The 19,378-nt window shown below is 37.2% G+C and overlaps 3 protein-coding genes across 3 annotated transcripts; 2 read left to right on the top strand and 1 right to left on the bottom strand.

The window, feature by feature from the left end:
- Positions 1-21: 21 nt before the first annotated feature.
- On the bottom strand, positions 22-8,523 carry LOC125227374 (putative nuclease HARBI1). The gene is made up of 5 exons (XM_048131678.1): positions 8,307-8,523; positions 7,750-7,941; positions 7,537-7,669; positions 1,623-1,764; positions 22-478 (listed from the first exon to the last, which is right to left on the bottom strand). Exons 4-5 carry the CDS (start codon positions 1,762-1,764, stop codon positions 93-95), a joined length of 528 nt encoding a protein of 175 aa, XP_047987635.1. The 5' UTR covers positions 7,537-7,669; positions 7,750-7,941; positions 8,307-8,523; the 3' UTR covers positions 22-92.
- Positions 8,524-8,895: 372 nt separating this feature from the next.
- LOC125227531 (myb/SANT-like DNA-binding domain-containing protein 4) lies at positions 8,896-12,022 on the top strand. The gene is made up of 6 exons (XM_048131867.1): positions 8,896-9,356; positions 9,433-9,627; positions 9,702-9,764; positions 11,308-11,464; positions 11,656-11,809; positions 11,881-12,022. Exons 1-6 carry the CDS (start codon positions 9,153-9,155, stop codon positions 11,915-11,917), a joined length of 810 nt encoding a protein of 269 aa, XP_047987824.1. The 5' UTR covers positions 8,896-9,152; the 3' UTR covers positions 11,918-12,022.
- Positions 12,023-12,298: 276 nt separating this feature from the next.
- Positions 12,299-19,378, top strand: LOC125227338 (general transcription factor 3C polypeptide 5). The gene is made up of 8 exons (XM_048131627.1): positions 12,299-12,829; positions 12,937-13,144; positions 13,730-13,835; positions 14,105-14,402; positions 14,825-15,035; positions 17,918-18,087; positions 18,355-18,534; positions 19,215-19,378. Exons 1-8 carry the CDS (start codon positions 12,719-12,721, stop codon positions 19,299-19,301), a joined length of 1,371 nt encoding a protein of 456 aa, XP_047987584.1. The 5' UTR covers positions 12,299-12,718; the 3' UTR covers positions 19,302-19,378.

Genomic DNA, 19,378 nt, shown 5'->3' with positions numbered 1-19,378 from the left:
TTCAGCAAAATCCGGATTAAGATATGACCAAGATTTATATTTCGAGAATGAAAAGTTCCATTTATCGTTTTAATTTTTAGTCTGGCGCAACCTTAAACACTATAATAAATTCGTTCTGCTAGCTGTTGTCTCACTTCCATACCAATATACAAGTCATTGATATTATCTTCAGGCAATTCCGTAGATTCATTCACCGTAGGCTCCTCAGTTTCCACATAAGGCTCTGTTTCCAGCCCAGCCTTTATGCATAGATTATGCAGTACAGCACAAGCGTTGATAATCTTCGCGGCTCTTTGCGGTGAGTAGTGTAAGGGTCTTTTGTAAAGGCACTGCCAGCGGCCCTTGAGCGTGGCTATGCAGCGGTCGATGCAGGATTTCGTGCGGGCGTGGAAGTGGTTGTATTTGGATTCTGGGCTGCCTTGGGGCGCGTGTGGGATTGGTGTCATGAGCCACGGTCTTTGCGGATATTTGTTGTCAGCTGTAAAAAAATCGACATTAAATTTCATGACCAACAACTTCACAAGATTGAGTAAGGCACAGAATTAGATTCAGTTAGAAGAAACAAGTCCATCTATTTGTATGGCGGCCGAGCGTGTCAGATATTGTACTGAAGTTGTTACTTGCCTGTGATTCTAAATGTGTCTCAGGCCCTTGAGTGTTCATAATTGTTGTGTTGTTGCTATTAAATATCACGTAACGAGGCATTTTTAATGTTTTTGTTGACTTCAACTTACAAAAATTGATGCCCGAAAGCTGAAAGCTGTGATTAAATATAGACAACTCAGTGGATTTTACTGAGTTTAGTTGACACGCTAAGTAGATACTTTTACTTGATCTAGTGGAGCAAGGTACCGTTCAGCCAAGACGGCTGTTATTAAGGATTTTAATTCATTAAAGGTTTCAAATGCTGAAGGTAATCTAACTCAATAGTGGGAATATTGAAAAGATTGTAATCAGCAATATTTGTATTTTGCAGTGATGTGTTTAGAGCCCGACCAAGCTAAGTTAATAGCGATTTTGATAGGGTAGACTTTGCACGTATTATGTAATCGTTCTCAACTTTTGCTCAATCTGACTCTACTGAGCCGACTAAATTGGACTGATAGCTCTACGTGTACAAAGCGATGACCGCTATTTAGCATCTAGGCTCGTCCTCTATGCGGAAGGGAGAATGTTTAATGTAGGGTGACCAAAATCTAGAGCAGGATGGAGCGAGTCCCAGCGATGGGACCTCTCGCTCACGCCTATGGCTCGCCACTGTCGCCTTAGTAATAACAAAGACCAATGGTCAGTTGTCACCAATGGCAGGTCGTAAGTGTATGATAGGTAATAGGTTAACCGTTAGTGCGTTTTCACATTATCCGATCCGATATCGGATGTCGGACCGATATCCCATACTTTACAGGAGCCATCTTGGATTTTTTCCAATGAAATCCATCCGATATCGGATCGGATAATGTGAAAACGGACTTAGGGCCCATTTAGACGGTACGAGAACTCGCATACGAGTTTTTTTACATTGCGGTATTTGATGGCCGTGTAAAATTGTATGTAACCTCAACAGCCCGCAATGTCGCGTCTAAATCAGGCCTTAAAGTGACTACATATAGGTAGTTACCTACCAATAATCCAGCCAGTCTCGCCCTGTTTGCTAACTTGCTCGACGAAGGGCCGGATGTTCATCTTGTGCCAGATGTACGCGTTGCTCAACGCCCCGCCGAAACGGCAGCACACTGCTGTTATCATCATATCTACGTCGCACATCTGTAAAATCAATTAAAAACTAAAACAATAAATCTGAGAAAATATTCGTAGAATAAATGTTCAAGCTCCAACTTTCCAGTCCGCCAGTGCTCTTTTCATAGATTAGATAATTTGTCAATATTTTAACATGTTCACCATTCCATTCTGAATAGGCTAGTTTCCTACTAGTCAAATCAGCTTCTTTTTAGGAACTGTCAAAACGATTTGCTAATGTGGAATTACTATGAAATACTGAGGAGTGACGTCACGGTCAATTCAATACTTTATATTTTATGGTTAAAAGAACTTACCTTAAGTGAATTTCAACCAAAATTTTATGAAATATTGCATCCGAGAGATTTAATTACTATGTAGTCCGTTTTTCGACGTACTGCATCGTCACACACTTTTAGATATTAAAAAAAAAAGTAGAAATATTGACTATCCAGTCATTCACCCGGTCCCGATCCGGTCATCTGAACCAATCATATTCATTCGTTTTAGAGCATTATTCGTTAACCCTTTTATTCTGCAACATGGGGGCTTTTATCATTCAAGATTGTACAATGATACATAGGGTAGGGTGGGAGATTAAATCTCTCGGATGCAATATTTCATAAAATTTTGGTTGAAATTCACTTAAGGTAAGTTCTTTTAACCATAAATTTTACTTCAATATTGCATCCTCCAGATTTAATTACTATGTAGATGTTTAGAGTCCGTTGCAGAATGAAATCCAAACTAACAATCAGCATTGATGTTTTTATTACATGATCACATACAATTAGAATCATTTTTTCATAATTATTTTGGTATTTACCTACCAAATTATTTAGGAACTTAGTATACCTCATAATGGATTTTGAACATAGTTTGGAAAAGGTACAATCAGCATAAATACCTAGCTTAGCTGTTTATTACTGCCCGAGCAAAATCGCTTTCGTCCTCGGTATTAACCAGGGGTTGATTATAAAAGCGGGCAAAACATAAAGAATTTCCCGTCCAGCCCGCTGTTCTTTTAATAATTTCTGTGGATACGCCAGACCTACTTGCCGAGGATGTCGAGGCGTGCCGAGTACTGTGGGCAGTGAAACTGCTAACATCTACTCCACTGCTACTTAAAGTCTGCTTTATCCATCGGCTAATTGTTTGCGAAGTAGCGTTGTGTATAGGTTTTTTAATTGTTAGGAACAATTTGCTCGAATTTTTATTTGTTCTAAGGACACGAGTTCTTTCTATATAGCAGGACAAAGCCAAAGCCGGGCAAATAGACGTTTTTCTTTGAAAAAAGGAAGTATTAGTCTTGGATTCTTCCTGTTTGGCGCTGAAGTTTTAATAATGTCACTAATATGAATAACAATTCGTGATTCTTCCACGTGAATATCTGCAACATCAATCAGCGATAACGTCTGCACACGTTGTCCTGTAGACAACGCGAGAAGAGTTACCAATTTCTTTGTCAAATTTTCTATAGATACCGAATCATTCGGAATTATACCGGACAGGTAATCCAAGACTAAATTAGGATCCCATATAGAATTATATTTGGGAAAGCATGGCTTACTTCTAAAAACCCCTTTTAAAAACCTCGAAATGCAATCATTATTGACTCGATCTTTTCCCATAATTAAGGATAAGCTAGACCGAAAGGAATTTAACGTGCCATAGCTAGCATTATCATTAAACTTTTGTGTCAGAAATCTCAAAATATCAGCAATTGAGCCATTATACACATCGATGTTATTAATCTGACAAAAGGTAAACCATTGTTTTAAAGCAACGTTATACTGATTAAGAGTATTCTTTGATAAGGATCGTAACATTATATCTATACATTCATCCGGTATGCCGCGCTTCAAGTAGGCTTGCCGGATAACACTGCACACGCCAGGGTAAGGTTGCGCCAGAGGGGGTGGCACTCTCTGGAAGGAGACAGTAAAAGATTCCTATTAGGTTTAAGGTACAAAATCTCTGAATTTGCTAAAGACAGAAATAAGGGAAACCAGGGTTGTCCAGGCCAATCTGGGACAACCATAATACCCGTTGCCCTATCATCTATTATTTTTCTCAAACATTTAAGTATGAGCGCAAATGGAGGGAAAGCATAAACATAGTAATTACGCCATGAAAAGGTAAAGGCGTCAATTTCATAGGCACCCGGGTCTGGTTTCCAGGACACATATTTTTTACATTTTTTGTTTAGACGAGAGGCGAATAGGTCTATATTCGGCTCACCTAACTTATTAGTTATGAATCGAAAGCTTTTAGAACTCAGATCCCATTCTGTGTCAATATTGTTATGTCGAGATGCTTGGTCAGCGTCAGTATTATCGCGTGACTTAATGTAGGACGCAAAAATAAATATATTTCTCAGTTCGCACCAGTCCCATATCTCTCTGGTGATTCTATTTAAATGGGGGTATTGTATACCACCCATTCTATTGATATAGGATATGGCGGTCGTATTATCAATTCTAAGTAACACATTAATGCCCTGAGAATGTTTACAAAATGCCTGTAAGCCTAAAAAGGCTGCCAAAAGTTCAAGAAAATTAATATGATTTTGAACTTCATCGGCCGACCAGTGCCCCCTAGTTACTACACCGTTGCACGCAGCTCCCCAGCCAGTGAGAGATGAGTCGGTAAATATTTCAAACTCATAATTACTCTTTTGAATATTATTTTTAGCTTTAGTCTTAATATTCGACCACCACATGAAGTCATCATTTAAATGCGCTTTAAGGATCATTTTTGAGTCATAATTCTCGTTAGAATTTTTTAGGGCTAAAAACTTTTCTCGCTCAAAAAGCTTAGTGTGCGCCCAACCATACGCCACTGCAGGGCAAGCGGCTGTTAGCGTACCTATGAACTTGGCAAATTCACGGATACTTGTACAAGTTTTACTCTGCATACTCTTTGTCATTTCAGACAGTTTTCTTATTTTTTCAAATGGCAATTGTAATTGCATAGTTTGTGTATTTATTTCTAGTCCTAAAAATTTACAGAGTTGAGAAGGAATAAGACTACTTTTTTCAGTATTGATTACAAAACCTAACTTTTCTAAGTTTTTTATTAAAATTTCTACCGTGTATTTGCAATCTTCATAGGTACTTCCTATACACAGGATATCATCAAGGTAAGCTACTAATGTGTGCCCCTGACCCCTTAATAGTGACAAAAGTGGTTTTAGTAACTTTGTAAAAACAAAGGGGGCACAGGTCAGTCCATTCGGCAAACAAGTAAACTCAAAGAGATTGTCATCATATCTGAATCTTAAAAGCTTTCTATTCGAAGGGTGAATAGGGACCAAAAAGTAGGCATCTTGCAAATCGATAGTAGCCATGTAGTTATTTTTCGATACCAACTTAACAGCGGTACGAATATCTTCCATTTTGAAATGGTGTGAATCAACCGACTTATTTAAGGTTTTTAGATTCAATATGAACCTAAATCCACCATTAGTTTTAGGTGTTAAAAATATAGGTGAAACAAACTGACCAGGGACATCTTCACTACAATGCGTAATAGCTCCAAAATTGACTAGTTTGGCTATCGCAGTATCCATCTCTCTTTTTGAAAAGGGAGGGTTGTTAATAGGTTCAGTATATTGTGTAATTGATTTTGCAACTGGAATCTTATAACCTTGGACAATAGATAATATTGTGGGATCATCGGTAATCGATACCCAATTATCATAATAAAATCGTATGCGACCAGCATGAGGTACCTCTAACGGCGACTCCGCTCGTTCCTGCTGGTCGAGTAGTGACGCCCGCGACGATAGTTCGTCCTCCTCGCCGATGTCGCAGAGTGCTGCTCGTGGTACCTGCCCGACGTCGCTGTCGATGTCGCCTTCGGCTTGTTCTGGCGAGGGGGAGCTCTGGCGTTTCCCGGCTGCGCTGTTTGCTTGCGATGCTGAAACGCCGGGTTGAACTGAAAGGCTTTTTTAATCTGCTGGCCCGATTTCTCGATGTCCTTAGAGCTCTTAATTGTCTCGCTAAGTTTCTCTCCGAATAGATACTCGTCTCGTTTGACACCTTTTATTGTGTTCCAAAACTTCTTATCCAGCAGCGGCACAATCAGCTTACTTCTATTGATCGACTCCTCGTAGTGAAGGTCTAACAAGATCTGGGTCACTTCCGAAATTTGCTTGATAATATCAAGTTTATTTAAATCTGATTTTATAAGTTCTTTCGTTAAATTAGCCAGACCCGCAATGCCGTGACCCAGCTGATTCTGAGCCTTTTCTAAACGGGAATCCCGATTCTTTGCGGCGTCATTAATGACTGCAGCAACCTCTGGATTCAGCTTGGGTGCGCGAGCTAATAAAAAATTGCTCGGTATAAGCATTTTTTCTACGAGAGATTGCTTGACCTCCTTGGCCAACCCGTCCCTTAAGATTTTTCCCCAACGTTCAGAGAGCTCATTAGGAATATCTTCACCCAGCGGTTCATCTATCATTTTTGCTTCTCCCAACATATTTAAAATTTCCTGAGGGAGAGCAGATGTAGATGGTTGGTTTACATCCATCAATCGTGGTGATTGGACAGGGTCTGATCGAACCGAAGCGATCGGTTCGGCCGCTTGTACCTGAGGTACTGCTTGTACTTGCGGTACGGCGGGCGCTGGTGCCGCTGCGGCTAAACACGAGGAACCCGCTGCTGTATTTACCACTGACTGCAACTGAGGTGCCAAGCTGGGAGCACTGTCGTATAACTCATCTTCCATCAAAGCTTCTCCCTGCAGAACATAATCTTCACCCGACTCGTCATAGTTGTCTTCGGAGGCGTCGCCGCGATAAGGACTTTGTGATGAATTTGACGTCGAAGTTTCAGATCTTCGGTCCAAATCTAAAAAGATAATTTAACATTGTTACTTTCAGGATGATATCGCAGTATCACCACGTTAAGAAAGTACAATTTTTGATTCAGGGCAATATCCCGTATTACCACGTCAAGAATCAACAAATAGTCATCCCAGGGCAATATCTCGTATTACCACATCAAGGAATAACAATAATGACTGTCAGGATAACATCTCGTGTTACCACGTCAAGACAGTGCTCATCTTACGAAACATACTTACAACATCACAGTAAAATTATAAGGCGGTCATGCCACACCTAAAATAAAAAAGTTAAAATAGGGGGTAGTTTTACCTTTGCGCCTATTATGCCGCAATTTCTCCTCCAAACGTCGAATCTTTCGACGAATATCCTTATCATCACGTTTGTGTTTACGTTTTCCCATGTTTCGTGCACTTTATAACATAAAACTGTAATTCACGATGAAAATAACCGGGAACGATGTTGACGATGCCGCACAAGAAAAACGAATGAATATGATTGGTTCAGATGACCGGATCGGGACCGGGTGAATGACTGGATAGTCAATATTTCTACTTTTTTTTTTAATATCTAAAAGTGTGTGACGATGCAGTACGTCGAAAAACGGACTACATAGTAATTAAATCTGGAGGATGCAATATTGAAGTAAAACTTTCTCTTTGACTTATTAGATAGAAATTATGTTTAAACGTAACTACTGTCCATATTTTTCTTCTCATTATGTGGTGCTTTATTTCGTGCACTGCATAAAATATTTTATTTTAAGTATAGGAAACTAGCTTATTGTGAACCTTACGGCTTGACTTTACTGACTTGTCTGGACAGTGAACATGTTAAGGTATAATAATGTCATGTTAGGTAAAAAGATAGTATGGTGGGATCTAAAATGAGAAACCGATTTAATATGAGTAGGTTTGGGTTAGGCACAATTATTAAATAATACTTACAATTTGTGCATGTATCGAGTACTGGCAATGTTTGTCATAGAATGCTTCTTCATCATCCCTAGGACACACTATCTCAACATAAGTACCATCTAGGCATCCAATAGTCTCAGGAAAGTCATACTTCCTGTAAAACCTGTGAAGCACATTGGTGCTAAGTAGTATTAAAAAATTCTATAAATGTAAGTAAATACTTCATTTAGTATTTTTACTTACCCATCTTTGATTTCTTCTCTCTGAAGGGAACTACTTGGAAATATCACCCATTTATCCAAAACAAAGTTGAGTCCTTCAACAATGATCTTAATGACCCTACTCACAGATTTTTGTGAAATATTGACATTGAAATCTTTGCCTACTGACTTCTGATGGGACCCATTAGCCAGAAAATGATAATGTCAGCAGTACCTAAAATGTATTAAATAAATGTTACGCATTAAAAATATAATCCGGACAATCCGATTACACCTCCTTCAACGTCGGTAGAATATAGCGTACGTTGCTTAGTTTAACATCACATTTAGTATGCAGTTAAAAGTTAAATGGCTGAGAAGGATTTAGCTAAACTGATGCAGGATTAAAAATTCAATTATGAATTTGAATTATGACTTTTGTAGTCTGTTTATTAAAACAGACTACAAAAGTTACAACTCTTCGCGGAGTTCTTCAAAACGTAAAATTAATTATCCGGTTCGAAGGACCACTTTTATGAATGATCTTAGGGTGTATAAGTAGATACTAGTAACACCAACTTTAGAGAAATAACAATTTACCTTTAAAGGAAATGGTATACCATTTGATCTTTGTGTTTTGGGAACGACAGGTTCCAATATTATTAGAATTCGATGGAACACCACTCGATTGACTCCACAGTTCTTGAGTAAGTATGTGTCAGGAAGATTGACACAATCGGAAACATCGCGGAGGTTTTTGCGTATTATTTTCTCCCTGTGAGAACTCCCTCGTAGCAATTTTAATTTTAAAAGAGTGTTCATTTCTTCATTCTCAGTTTTAAGGCTTTTCTTAACTTTATCCTAATCATAACAAAAAGTTTACTTGGGACTATCAGTGTGTTTAAATACCGTTTAGTTTTCCTTCGATTAAATATTTCACATTCTCTTTTGACTTGTAACTGTTGGATTAAAATCTTAGATATACTTTAATCGCCATTAATATGTACACTGGATATAAGTACATACCAATAATATATTTTGCGAGCAATTTATTTTGCGATATCATATTTTGTCGATATCCAATATTAGGTATTTGAACGTATTTAGCATTGATGCTTTGACCCCACAACTTACCTAATAATATTGTCATTGTAAAATGTGTTTTATTGCTATACATATAAAGGTGATTTTGTTTACTTTGTGTTGAGCTTTTAAGTTCCTAAGAAGAAATGTCAATGTCAAAAATGCAGTGCGAATGCATCAAGTTTGGTTTGTTGAATTAAAATAAAAACAAAAGAAGTATTAATGAAAAGAAGATTAATGGTGAAAATAACTTAAAACCTTTTACTTTTGTAACAACACAGTGCTATATGAAAAGAGTTGTCACTAATAAACTTTTATAAAAGTTACTTTACTTCTTGTTTATGTTATTGTTTACTTATTACGATGGAAAGGCGTAAGGCAAGCCCTGAGCAGTTGAATATGCTCCTGCACTTCTTAGAGGAAGATAAAGAGTTGGCAATAGGTAAATTCACAGGCTTGGAAGGTAGAGTTAGACAAACAAATGCTTGGATCAAAATTACCGAAAAACTCAATGCCAACTCGGGCTTCGGATCTGGTGCTATAAAGACTCCTGATAAATGGCAACAGGTAGGCTAGCATAATCTCTATATGTATAGATCAATTTTTGATGAGTATGAGTTAGTAAAGTTTTCTTTTTTTACAGACATGGCGTGATTGGAAATCTAATGTTAAGAAGAAAGCTTTTAAGATCCGCAAAAATCGCTTTACTCCTGGATGCAATACAAGTACTCAGTTGACAGATTCTGAAGAGAAGATTCTTAAGCTGATTTGTACAAATACTTCTGTGTTTGGACTTCCGGGAGTGGCTGAAACTTCAGCAGTCTCTTCAAATCATATGGTAATAATAACACAACCAATCATACATAAGAAGAGAGGTTTATCTTACTGATAGGTACTATGTAACTATTTCAGGTTCCATCTCAGAGTAATGTATCAAATGAGATATGCAGTTCTGATCCGTCAACCAGCAGTATGGTAAAATATTTATTTTTAATACAATGATAATGATACAATCAATTCTAATTAACACAAGTTAAATTATAATCTATTGAAAATATTTCAACTTGTGCTATCCTAAAGCAGTCACACCACTATATAAGGACTGATTCGTAACAGATTTGACAAATTCAGAATGCTTTTTTTTGGATAATTTCTTGTTTATTTTGTATTATCATTCCACCATTAAAATTGCCAGAATCACAAAATTATTATATTTAAAATAATTTTTAAAAGCAAATTTCAACTAACTAGATAAATAAAATTAAAGTGAACGCTGAAAATAATTCAGCGACAAACTGCTGTCAAAATCTTGATTTCTGTTGACGAAACTTGCATTTAAATAATTTTCAACACTACCTGGCAACCAAGATTATACCATATCTGAAAGGCAATTTCTTTACGATTCCCGTGAAACAATGAAAATGAAGATGTGTGTCCAAATACTTAATACTTAACTTAATAATTAACTATGATTAAACGAAAGCGCGGGTCCCTATAAAGGGTTGCGCTTTAAGATATAAAATTGTAAAAATAAATGGTCGTAAAACTTGGAAAGTTAATAAGGGATACGCGTGTGAACAGGTAGTGACAAAGACCGTGCTCTATTATGTTTTTAATGTCTTCATTAAATTATGAATATTAGATATTTTATGATAATGAAACTTTACAATTTTATATCTTTAATTATCTTAGGCGTGGGACCACATAAGATGGTACCATAACTATCTACTTTACCAGGAATTAAGTTGATACGGTATCAGTTACCTGGCATTGGTTACTTTTCGATAGAGAAATCTACAGCAAAAATTGCTGAAAGAATCTGTTAGCAAATTTTATTTAATAATACAATCTTTCAACTTTATTTTGACAATAGCTGGATATCATCCATGATATTTATGAAGGCAGCAGCTTGCTAAAGCCAGTGCTCTCGAAATCGGGACGAAAGACTTGATTTAATGAAGTCCTACAGTATTGATCCATTAACCGTTATAGGATGTAGTGTCCAAGAAATTCGTTCATTAAAATGACACCCACGATGAGCAACCAAAATATTTAAAAGAAAGGTAGTCCTTGATAGGACTAAAAGTAAAGATGTGTCCAAAAACACTGTCGGATGTATGATGGAGGGCATACAACAAAACTTACAACATGAGCAAGGAGAAACGGAGAATGATGAATTTACTAATAAATAATAATTTTTGAATAAATTTTTAACACATAATAGAAAAACAAACTTTGGTTCGGACGGCTTCGGGACCTATAATACAGTTTCGAATTTGTCAAATTCGTTACGAATCAGTCCTTATATAAATTAAAACCGAAATAAATTACTTACACATATGAAAGAAAAAAAAAAACAGCCTCAGGCACCAGAGGTCTTGGTCACTTTTACTTTCATAATGTGTAATTTATTTCGGTTTTTAATGATACAATCATTTAATTTTTAATAAACTTCAAACATTTACTATAATCTGTTTGTACTTTTGTTAGTTTAACTGAATTTATCTTATTTGTATAGAAATGGCCATCAGATCCACAACATTTTATACAAGCGGACATGGACATGAGCTTAGAGGATGGAGTAGGGGGTGATATGGACCAAGCCATGGGGTCTAATGAGGTGTCATCTGCCCCAGTTACTGGAAAGCCTTTGTGGAAAAGGGGGAGACCAGTCAGTAAGTATTTTTTAAAACTTTTTTTTTTTTTTTAATATTAGGTGGGCATATTTTTTTTAAATAAGGCAAGAGTAATAATATACCTAAGTTGTTAGTCTTGCCCGAGTGTTTGTGTTCCCTCATTTTACCTTGTTTAATTTTAGATTAATTAATCTGTAAATAAAAAATATTTTTTAATTATTGTTTTCCAGGACTGGTACATGACAGACTTTTGAACTTAGAAGAAGAGAGGATTAGAATAGAAAAACAAAAGCTTTTAGAAAAGAAGAGATGCAATAATATAAGACTGAAAATGGAGAAGGATAGACTTGAGATTGAGCGGCAAAGGAATATGCTATTAGAAAAGTAGGTATTTTCAGATTGTTTGTTTATTATGTTTTCTTCAAGTTTTAGAAACATTTTATCCTTTTTTCCAGACTACTGGTTGCTGTAGAAGCTGTAGCACATAGATGACTTCCACTATTTTAATGATACAAGTATTATTCGTTTTATATTGTGTTGTACACCATTTAATTAGATTAAAATTGTGATAATAATTAAATTATACATTATACAGAGTAGGTATATTTATTGACTTTCAGTTATCCTTGAAAGACATATCAGAGTAAGTATTATTAGTATTATAGTTACAGGATAGCTGTTTGCTTTGCTTCTTTATTGAGTATATTTTTTTAAGTAATGACTGTAATGAGGCAAACAGAGAACTTGACTGTCATTAGTACCTACCTTATAAATTGGAGTAAAGGCAAAGTAAAGGGCTTTAAATTACTATATACAGTTGGAGCTTAAATAAATTTGGTATAAACCCTACATTGTGGGGAAATGGCTAGGTCACTTTGACCAGAGGATTGGTGATTGGAGACTTCCTGGGTCAAACTTTGAAAATATTTGTACTAAACAGACAGTTTCATTCTATCGTATTTGTTCGCATGGACTAACCAAGGTTCCGTCGGTTCAATATTGGATCAGATCAATGTCACATTAATATGAAAGACAATTTGGCAGCAGGGCTATTGTTTCAAATATAAACAAAGGGAATTTACAAGTACTACCCAAAAGACACAGTATGGTTGACTAACAAGTTGTGTTTGCCAGACTGTATTATCTAGTAGTGAAATCTACGATGTATTTTAGTTTCAGAACGATATCATGTTGTGTTAACTGTCAAACTGAAACTGAAATGTCAACATAACCTAAAAAGCAAAAACAAAGTGTTTATTATTTTCTCAGTAAAAAGCAAAATATTTAACGATAATGGAGAATGAAGGCCTAAGCCGAGAGTTGCTTTGTATTCAATTTCCTGGGATTGTGAAAAACGAAGAAAAAGCAGTAGAATGCTTAGGAGGCATCAGAAATATTTCCGAGGTACATTTTTACCATAGTTTAAATAGTTCTATAACTAATGTAATCATTTGTAGTAGTTTCAATGTAGTGGATAAATCATAAGTTTAATACTGTTTCTATCTAAACAGGTTGTAGCTCAACCAAACAAAAAGCGACTGGGCTTGAATTTTCAGCCTCAAAATCCGTTCATAAAGAAAGTTTATGGTGACAACAAGAGAACAGCCGGTGTGCTTCTAAAGCTTAAAGTGAAGAAAACTAAGGTCGGGAATGAAGTGAAGAAGGAGGTCGTAGAGACCTCAGTTGTGGGGCAGGTCAAGAGGATTTATAAATTTGATTGTAAGTTTTAAATGTATGTTATTGTTACTAATATCCGTTGCAGTTGTAGTTTTTTTTGGTGTTTAAATAAATAAATAAATTTTATAGGATATTCTTACACAGATTCACCGAGTCCCTTGGTAAGCTCAAGAAAGCTTGTGTTGTGGTTACTCAGACAATGATATATATAATATACAAAAAACTTATATACATAGAAAACATCCATGACTCAGGAACAAATATCTGTGCTCATCACAAAAATAAATGCCCTTACTGGGATACAAACCAGGCAGTAAACATAGCAGGCAGGGTCACTATGCGCTAGGCCAGACCGGTTGTTTATCGTGTTTACATTTACCTTCAGTGTTATTTGTCCAATGTGGAATTTGACATATTAGATGATCAAATGAATAGTTTCAATAAAATGTCAACTTTCATTTAAAACACTCATAAAATTCTCTAAAAAAATAATTAAACCCCAATTAAATACCAACTACATTTAAAAATCTTCATTAGTTACTTCTTAGTATGGGGCATCGGCTTTAAAGTGGGTGGCATAGAGAAACAAAAACATACAATGTGTTTATGATTTATGTGGTATTTCAGCTATGTGTGATTTCCAATATTTACCTGTGCGAACAGAGGGAGACAGTGCCGAGTGCCTGATAGATGAAATAATACCCTCAGGAACAGATGACATTAGTTTCATGATGTAAGTATGATTTATTAATATGTAATTATGTATTAACCAATAGTTATTAATTTAATTATTTCAATTATTTGTTGGACAGTAAAAATGATATAAAAGGCTAATTTACTGGCAGAAGGCCTTCTCTACCAGAATATCTACTAAAATTCAAAATGTCTTATCCACTTAATTATTCAGAAGAAAAAAATGTTATTTACACAATGCAATTTACATTATTATGCTTATATTTCTTAAGGTTCATAAAATTGTCACAGTTTTTATTTCCTACACAGGGAGAAGTCTTCTTTGTTTGTGGTCCCCGCCAACTTCACAAGGTCCGACAAGCCCATAAACTATTCCTACTCCGACAAGAGGTATCCCAACAGAAAAGAGGACACTCAAGAGAAAGACTCAGATAAAGATGACTTCCACAGCAAGAGGAGAACTGAGCGAGGGATTGGCATGGCTCACTATAGTTTCAATTTGACGGAGAGTCTGCCCACTGAACCTCATGAGGCTTATGTGAAGCAGCAACAGCTGAGGCTGTCTGTTTATCCTACACTAAAGCAGGAGATAGAAATTATACACAAGGTATGGAAAACTATTTTTCTCAATATATATTATTCTAGCTTTTGCTTGCATTCTCAATTCGAAAAGTGGGGTGTTATAAAGAGACAAAAAGTAGCCTATGTCACCAACTATCTTCACTTAAAACTTCGTTGCTCCGTTTTGCCGTGAAACTCGGACAATCAAACACATACACACACAAAATTTTAGCAGATAGAGGACTTTTTGCTAAACTAAATCCAATGTAGGTATTTATGAGTAATATCCTACAACTGGTTACTAAATACAGAATAATTTGTAGAATAAGCATACCTATATTTCACTAATATGAGCCAAGTCTGCAATAAAAATACATTGTCATGCAAATGATGTAGCATTTTGTTTTAATTATAAATTATGTATAAGCAAGACATGTTTACCCTCTACTTGATGATTAATTGTTTCAGTTGTTTGAAGAAAGACCAATCTGGTCTCAGAACTTGCTGAGATACCACACGAAATTGAAAATTACCTCTTTAAAAGTGATTTTGCCGTGTGTTGCCATATATATGAAGGATGGGCCTTGGAGGATGCAATGGGTCAAATACGGCTATGACCCTAGAAAGAACCCTGAAGCAAGAATGTATCAGACCTTGGATTTTAGGTTGAGGCATCACGGTAAAGTTTAATGATTTTACAACTTTTATAGATTTTGCATAAGTTTTTTTTTTTATGGGATAGGAGGCAAACGAGCAGACAGGTCGCCTGATGGTAAGCGATCACCGCCGCCCATGGACACCCGAAACACCAGAGGTGTTGGAGGTGCGTTGCCGGCCTTTAAGATGGGTGTAGGTACGCTCTTTTCTAGAGTAAGTTAGGTATTATTTTATAGAAATATAAGGTACAGAATTACAGATGTTCTTAATTGCCTACTCTGTAACATCGGAATTCTTATTAGCATGGAGTAAGAACTTTTATTAAATTTGTGCAACACATCCTTTGCTTAAGTTTGTTAATTATATCTAGCTTATTTTATTGGTTTTAAGGGAGTAAATGATTGACCCCCTGGAACACCAATGTGTGAAACGTGCTATTGAATGAATAATCATTCATTTTGTTAATTAAACTTCAAATTGTCTGTGGGACAAGGCGTTTGAGGGGTTAAGCTAATTTCAAGTATCATGATCATTTTATAAACTTGTCGTCCGATTCGTGCTTGGTGAAAGAAACGTGACTGAGCTAGTAACATAACATTAATTTTACCATTTAATATTTGATGTTGGTGTTGGTATGGGTCATGACATGACAGTTGAGATTCATTTCATAAGAAAGTAAGCACGCTACATTACATGCAATATGAGATAAACCTAGAAAAAGATACCAGGATACAGGCCATATCAGTTGTTTTTTCAACTGCCTGCCTGAATTATATAAATAATAATATGGCGAGCTGACGGTGAGTGGCGACACCGCGGACCCCTATTCCAGAGGGCACTTCCATCTAGCCCTCGCCTCTGCGCTTGCCTTAACCGGCTGGCCAGAGTGGATTCGCAAGAGCGGGACCTATGCTCCAGGTTGGAAGTGTAAAATGTCATAACGCCGGCGGCCTGCTGAACGGATCACCGGGATCTGGCTACCGCAGTCTCACCTCTCGACAACCTTTCAGCCACTCTTCAAGTGTTGCTCTGTTGTCGCACCATGCGTGCGGCCGTTTTGCAGGGCCCACTCAATGAGTTGGCGAGTCACCGCCTGTCTTTTACAATCTTGAGACTAGTTGTCATGGCAGGTGTCCGATAGTCTCCCCCCATAGACCATTATCCAGTCCATCCAACTTGCACAACAATAGCCTATGACCTTAGTTCCCATCGCAACACAAAAGTGCTGCACTGAAATAGTCTTTACACCTGGCGGGGACCATCTCCGGATGTATCATATTGTGCGCTCGGGGATGGTATCCGCCAGGTGTATCCCTTGCCTTTAGATTAAAGTGTCTAAAAGGGCCTCTGTGCTGTTGGCTTCGGCCCCACACATGCCTCCCAAAAGTCCGGGACCCCATGGTCCCGAGATATGGTAAGACATACAAATAATAATCATAATGGTTACCTACTTAAACATACAGTAGGTATGCGCTTTAGGACTTTGGCACTAGGATTCAGTAACGTACTTTGCGCTATGATTGAATCCTCGTAAATCTCGAAATAAATGATACCATTGATGACGATTTGCTTTGCTGTACAGTCAGTCAATAAGATTATTGAAACCTCTTTGTTATAAACATTACTTTAGTATGTTTATGTTATGGGCAATAAAGCGTTGTAAATAACTAAATATAAATACTTTTAGCACTTCGATGTTTAATAGTTTTAGATTCAGACTAAGCTAAATTGACAACGATTTTAATACCACACACTGCGAAAAGGTTAAATTTGAACGTCACACTTTCATACAATTGTGACGTTGATTTTTAGGGTTCCGTACCAAAAAGGTACAAATGGAACCCTTAGGGTGCGACTCTGTCCGTCTGTCCGGCTGTCACATTTCTAAATATCTCGAGAACTACTTATGCTATCGACTTGAAATGTGGAATAGTTAACCTCTACAAAATTAAAGGACTATTTTATTTATTTATTAATATTAACTATACAAAATGGCCAATATGAAAGGGGGCAAATTGTAAATATCAAGTAACTAGGTCAAGTGGGGTATCGTTAGAAAGAGCTCAAATTGTACATATCAAAACTATTTTTTATATTTTTTTTGTTGTGGAAAAAAAAATAATTATGAAGGAAAATGTAAAAAAAATACCGTCCCCCCCCTTATCTCCGAAGTTTACCAACATAAATTTATGAAATTTTCACCAAATATGGCTATTATAATGAATATTACAGGAAAAATAAAATCGTACACGTATCTTGAAAACTTTTTTTTATTTATAAAAAACCTTTCAGATTTACATTTTCAATTTCAACACCCTTGCGGGTGTTTATTGTACCTGTATTTTTTAATAAAGTAACAATAAAATTACATGCTTTCAAATAAAGGCAAAATGATTAAAATCGGTTCACGCAATAATCAATTATTCCATAAAAATCATCTTCCATACTAGCTCGCGCACATTAGTTTAATCAATTTGCCGATAGATGTCGCAGTACGTTGAACGCTCATTTCCTACATCGCGTTTTTCTTGATATAATGAGGTCGGTTCAGGAGCGTCCTTGCGACATGTCGTAAGTCGTAAACTATTGAAGTCGAATAGTCTTGATTTTATTTGGACGTTGTCTAACAATAAAATTGTATGTATATTAAAATATTACTTGTTATGTGGGAAATTGAGTCTTGAGGGATTTAGTCAAATCTGTAGAGTTCTATGAATAACATTCTGACGATTCAACTATTGAAAGTTTGTACGGAACCCTTGTTGAGCGAGTCCAACTCGCACTTGACCGGTTTTTTAAATAAAGTATGTACTTTCATAAGTCAACACTGTCAACTTAGCTTGGTTTGTCTGTAATACCTTGATTGTACCATAATTAAAATGTATAAATAAATATGTTTGTTAGCTGGCGTATACTCCATGGTGAGCACTCGCGACCAAGTGGTCCACTACAAGAAGAACGACCGCGTGCGACCCAACACGCGTACCGAGGAGAGCACCCCCGAGGAGCTGCCAGAGGGCGCTGTGTACTTCCGCCCGGGCATGGCGCCCGCGCAGCGCCAGATCTTCTACCAGGTAATACTGCCACGCCATCACGTGCACTACTGGGTTTAGTAAAGCATCGCCAACAGATCTACCATTCCTAGATGTTCACTCTTCTAATCGGAATTATCGCCTTCTTCATTTTCACTCATTCCCTCAATGCTGAACTTCTGTTGAACACCAGGTTCTTCCATGGTCTTCTGTTGTTCGCAAAGGCCATGGCCTACTGCAGTTTTAATTGTATTTTTATACCTTCAATCTTAAACTTAACTCAGTATTTATACTCATATTCTTTCACAGTACTGCGATGTGAAGCTACCTGAAGTGGAAGCTTTGCTGGCTGTCCCGCCTGCGACATTGCTGTGCCACGCGCGGCGCGGCTGGCTGCCGCCCGGCACCGACCACGCTTGCCGCGACCACATCTTTAGATACGTCAAGAAGACGTTGCTCGCCACGCATAGCGCCGATCTGAAGCTGGAAGTAAGTGATATATGTATAACCGACTTGAAGCTGGAAGTAAGTGATATAATGTATAACCGACTTGAAGCTGGAAGTAAGTGATATATAACCGAAGTAGAAGCCTTGCTGGCTGTCCCGCCTGCGACGTTGCTGTGCCATGACCACATCTTTAGATATGTCAAGAAGACGTTGCTCGCCACGCACAGCGCCGATCTGAAGCTGGAAGTAAGTGATATATGTATAACCGACTTGAAGCTGGAAGTAAGTGATATATGTATAACCGACTTGAAGCTGGCTGGAAGTAAGTGATATACAACCGAAGTGGAAGCCTTGTTGGCTGTCCCGCCTGCGACGTTGCTGTGCCATGACCACGTCTTTAAGATATGTCAAGAAGGCGTTGCTCGCCACGCATAGCGCCGACCTGAAGCTTGAAGTAAGTGTACCTCGACAGGTGACCAGCAAAACTCACTAATTACTAAAAAACATTTAAACAGATATCACTATGACTTCATACAAATGGTGGTAATGACGAGTTTTGCTTAAATTGCCACCGGACGATCTGTGTTTGATAACTTGCTAAATGTACGCGAGATGGCTGATGGCGGTTATGTGTCAAATTTTTCCCGTCCCTTAGTGATTACTAAGTCCCGAGAGAATTTGCTATTTAGGTATTTATATTAAAACTTTTTGGTCTTTTGCAGCAAGCTAGCAGCGACGATGAAGGGAACTTTGATGACGCCAGTGCCAGCGTCACGGAAAACGATGAGCCTTCCACTTCGAATACATAATGTACATCCAATACTGTGTTTTTTATTCTAAATATAAACCACTTTAAACTTTAGGAAAACAGGAAATGAACTGAAGT

This window comes from Leguminivora glycinivorella, chromosome 6, assembly GCF_023078275.1.
Source record: "Leguminivora glycinivorella isolate SPB_JAAS2020 chromosome 6, LegGlyc_1.1, whole genome shotgun sequence".
Taxonomy (NCBI): domain Eukaryota; kingdom Metazoa; phylum Arthropoda; class Insecta; order Lepidoptera; family Tortricidae; genus Leguminivora; species Leguminivora glycinivorella.
Note: the sequence above shows the minus strand (reverse complement) of the source record. Positions and strands in the feature narration are given on the sequence as shown.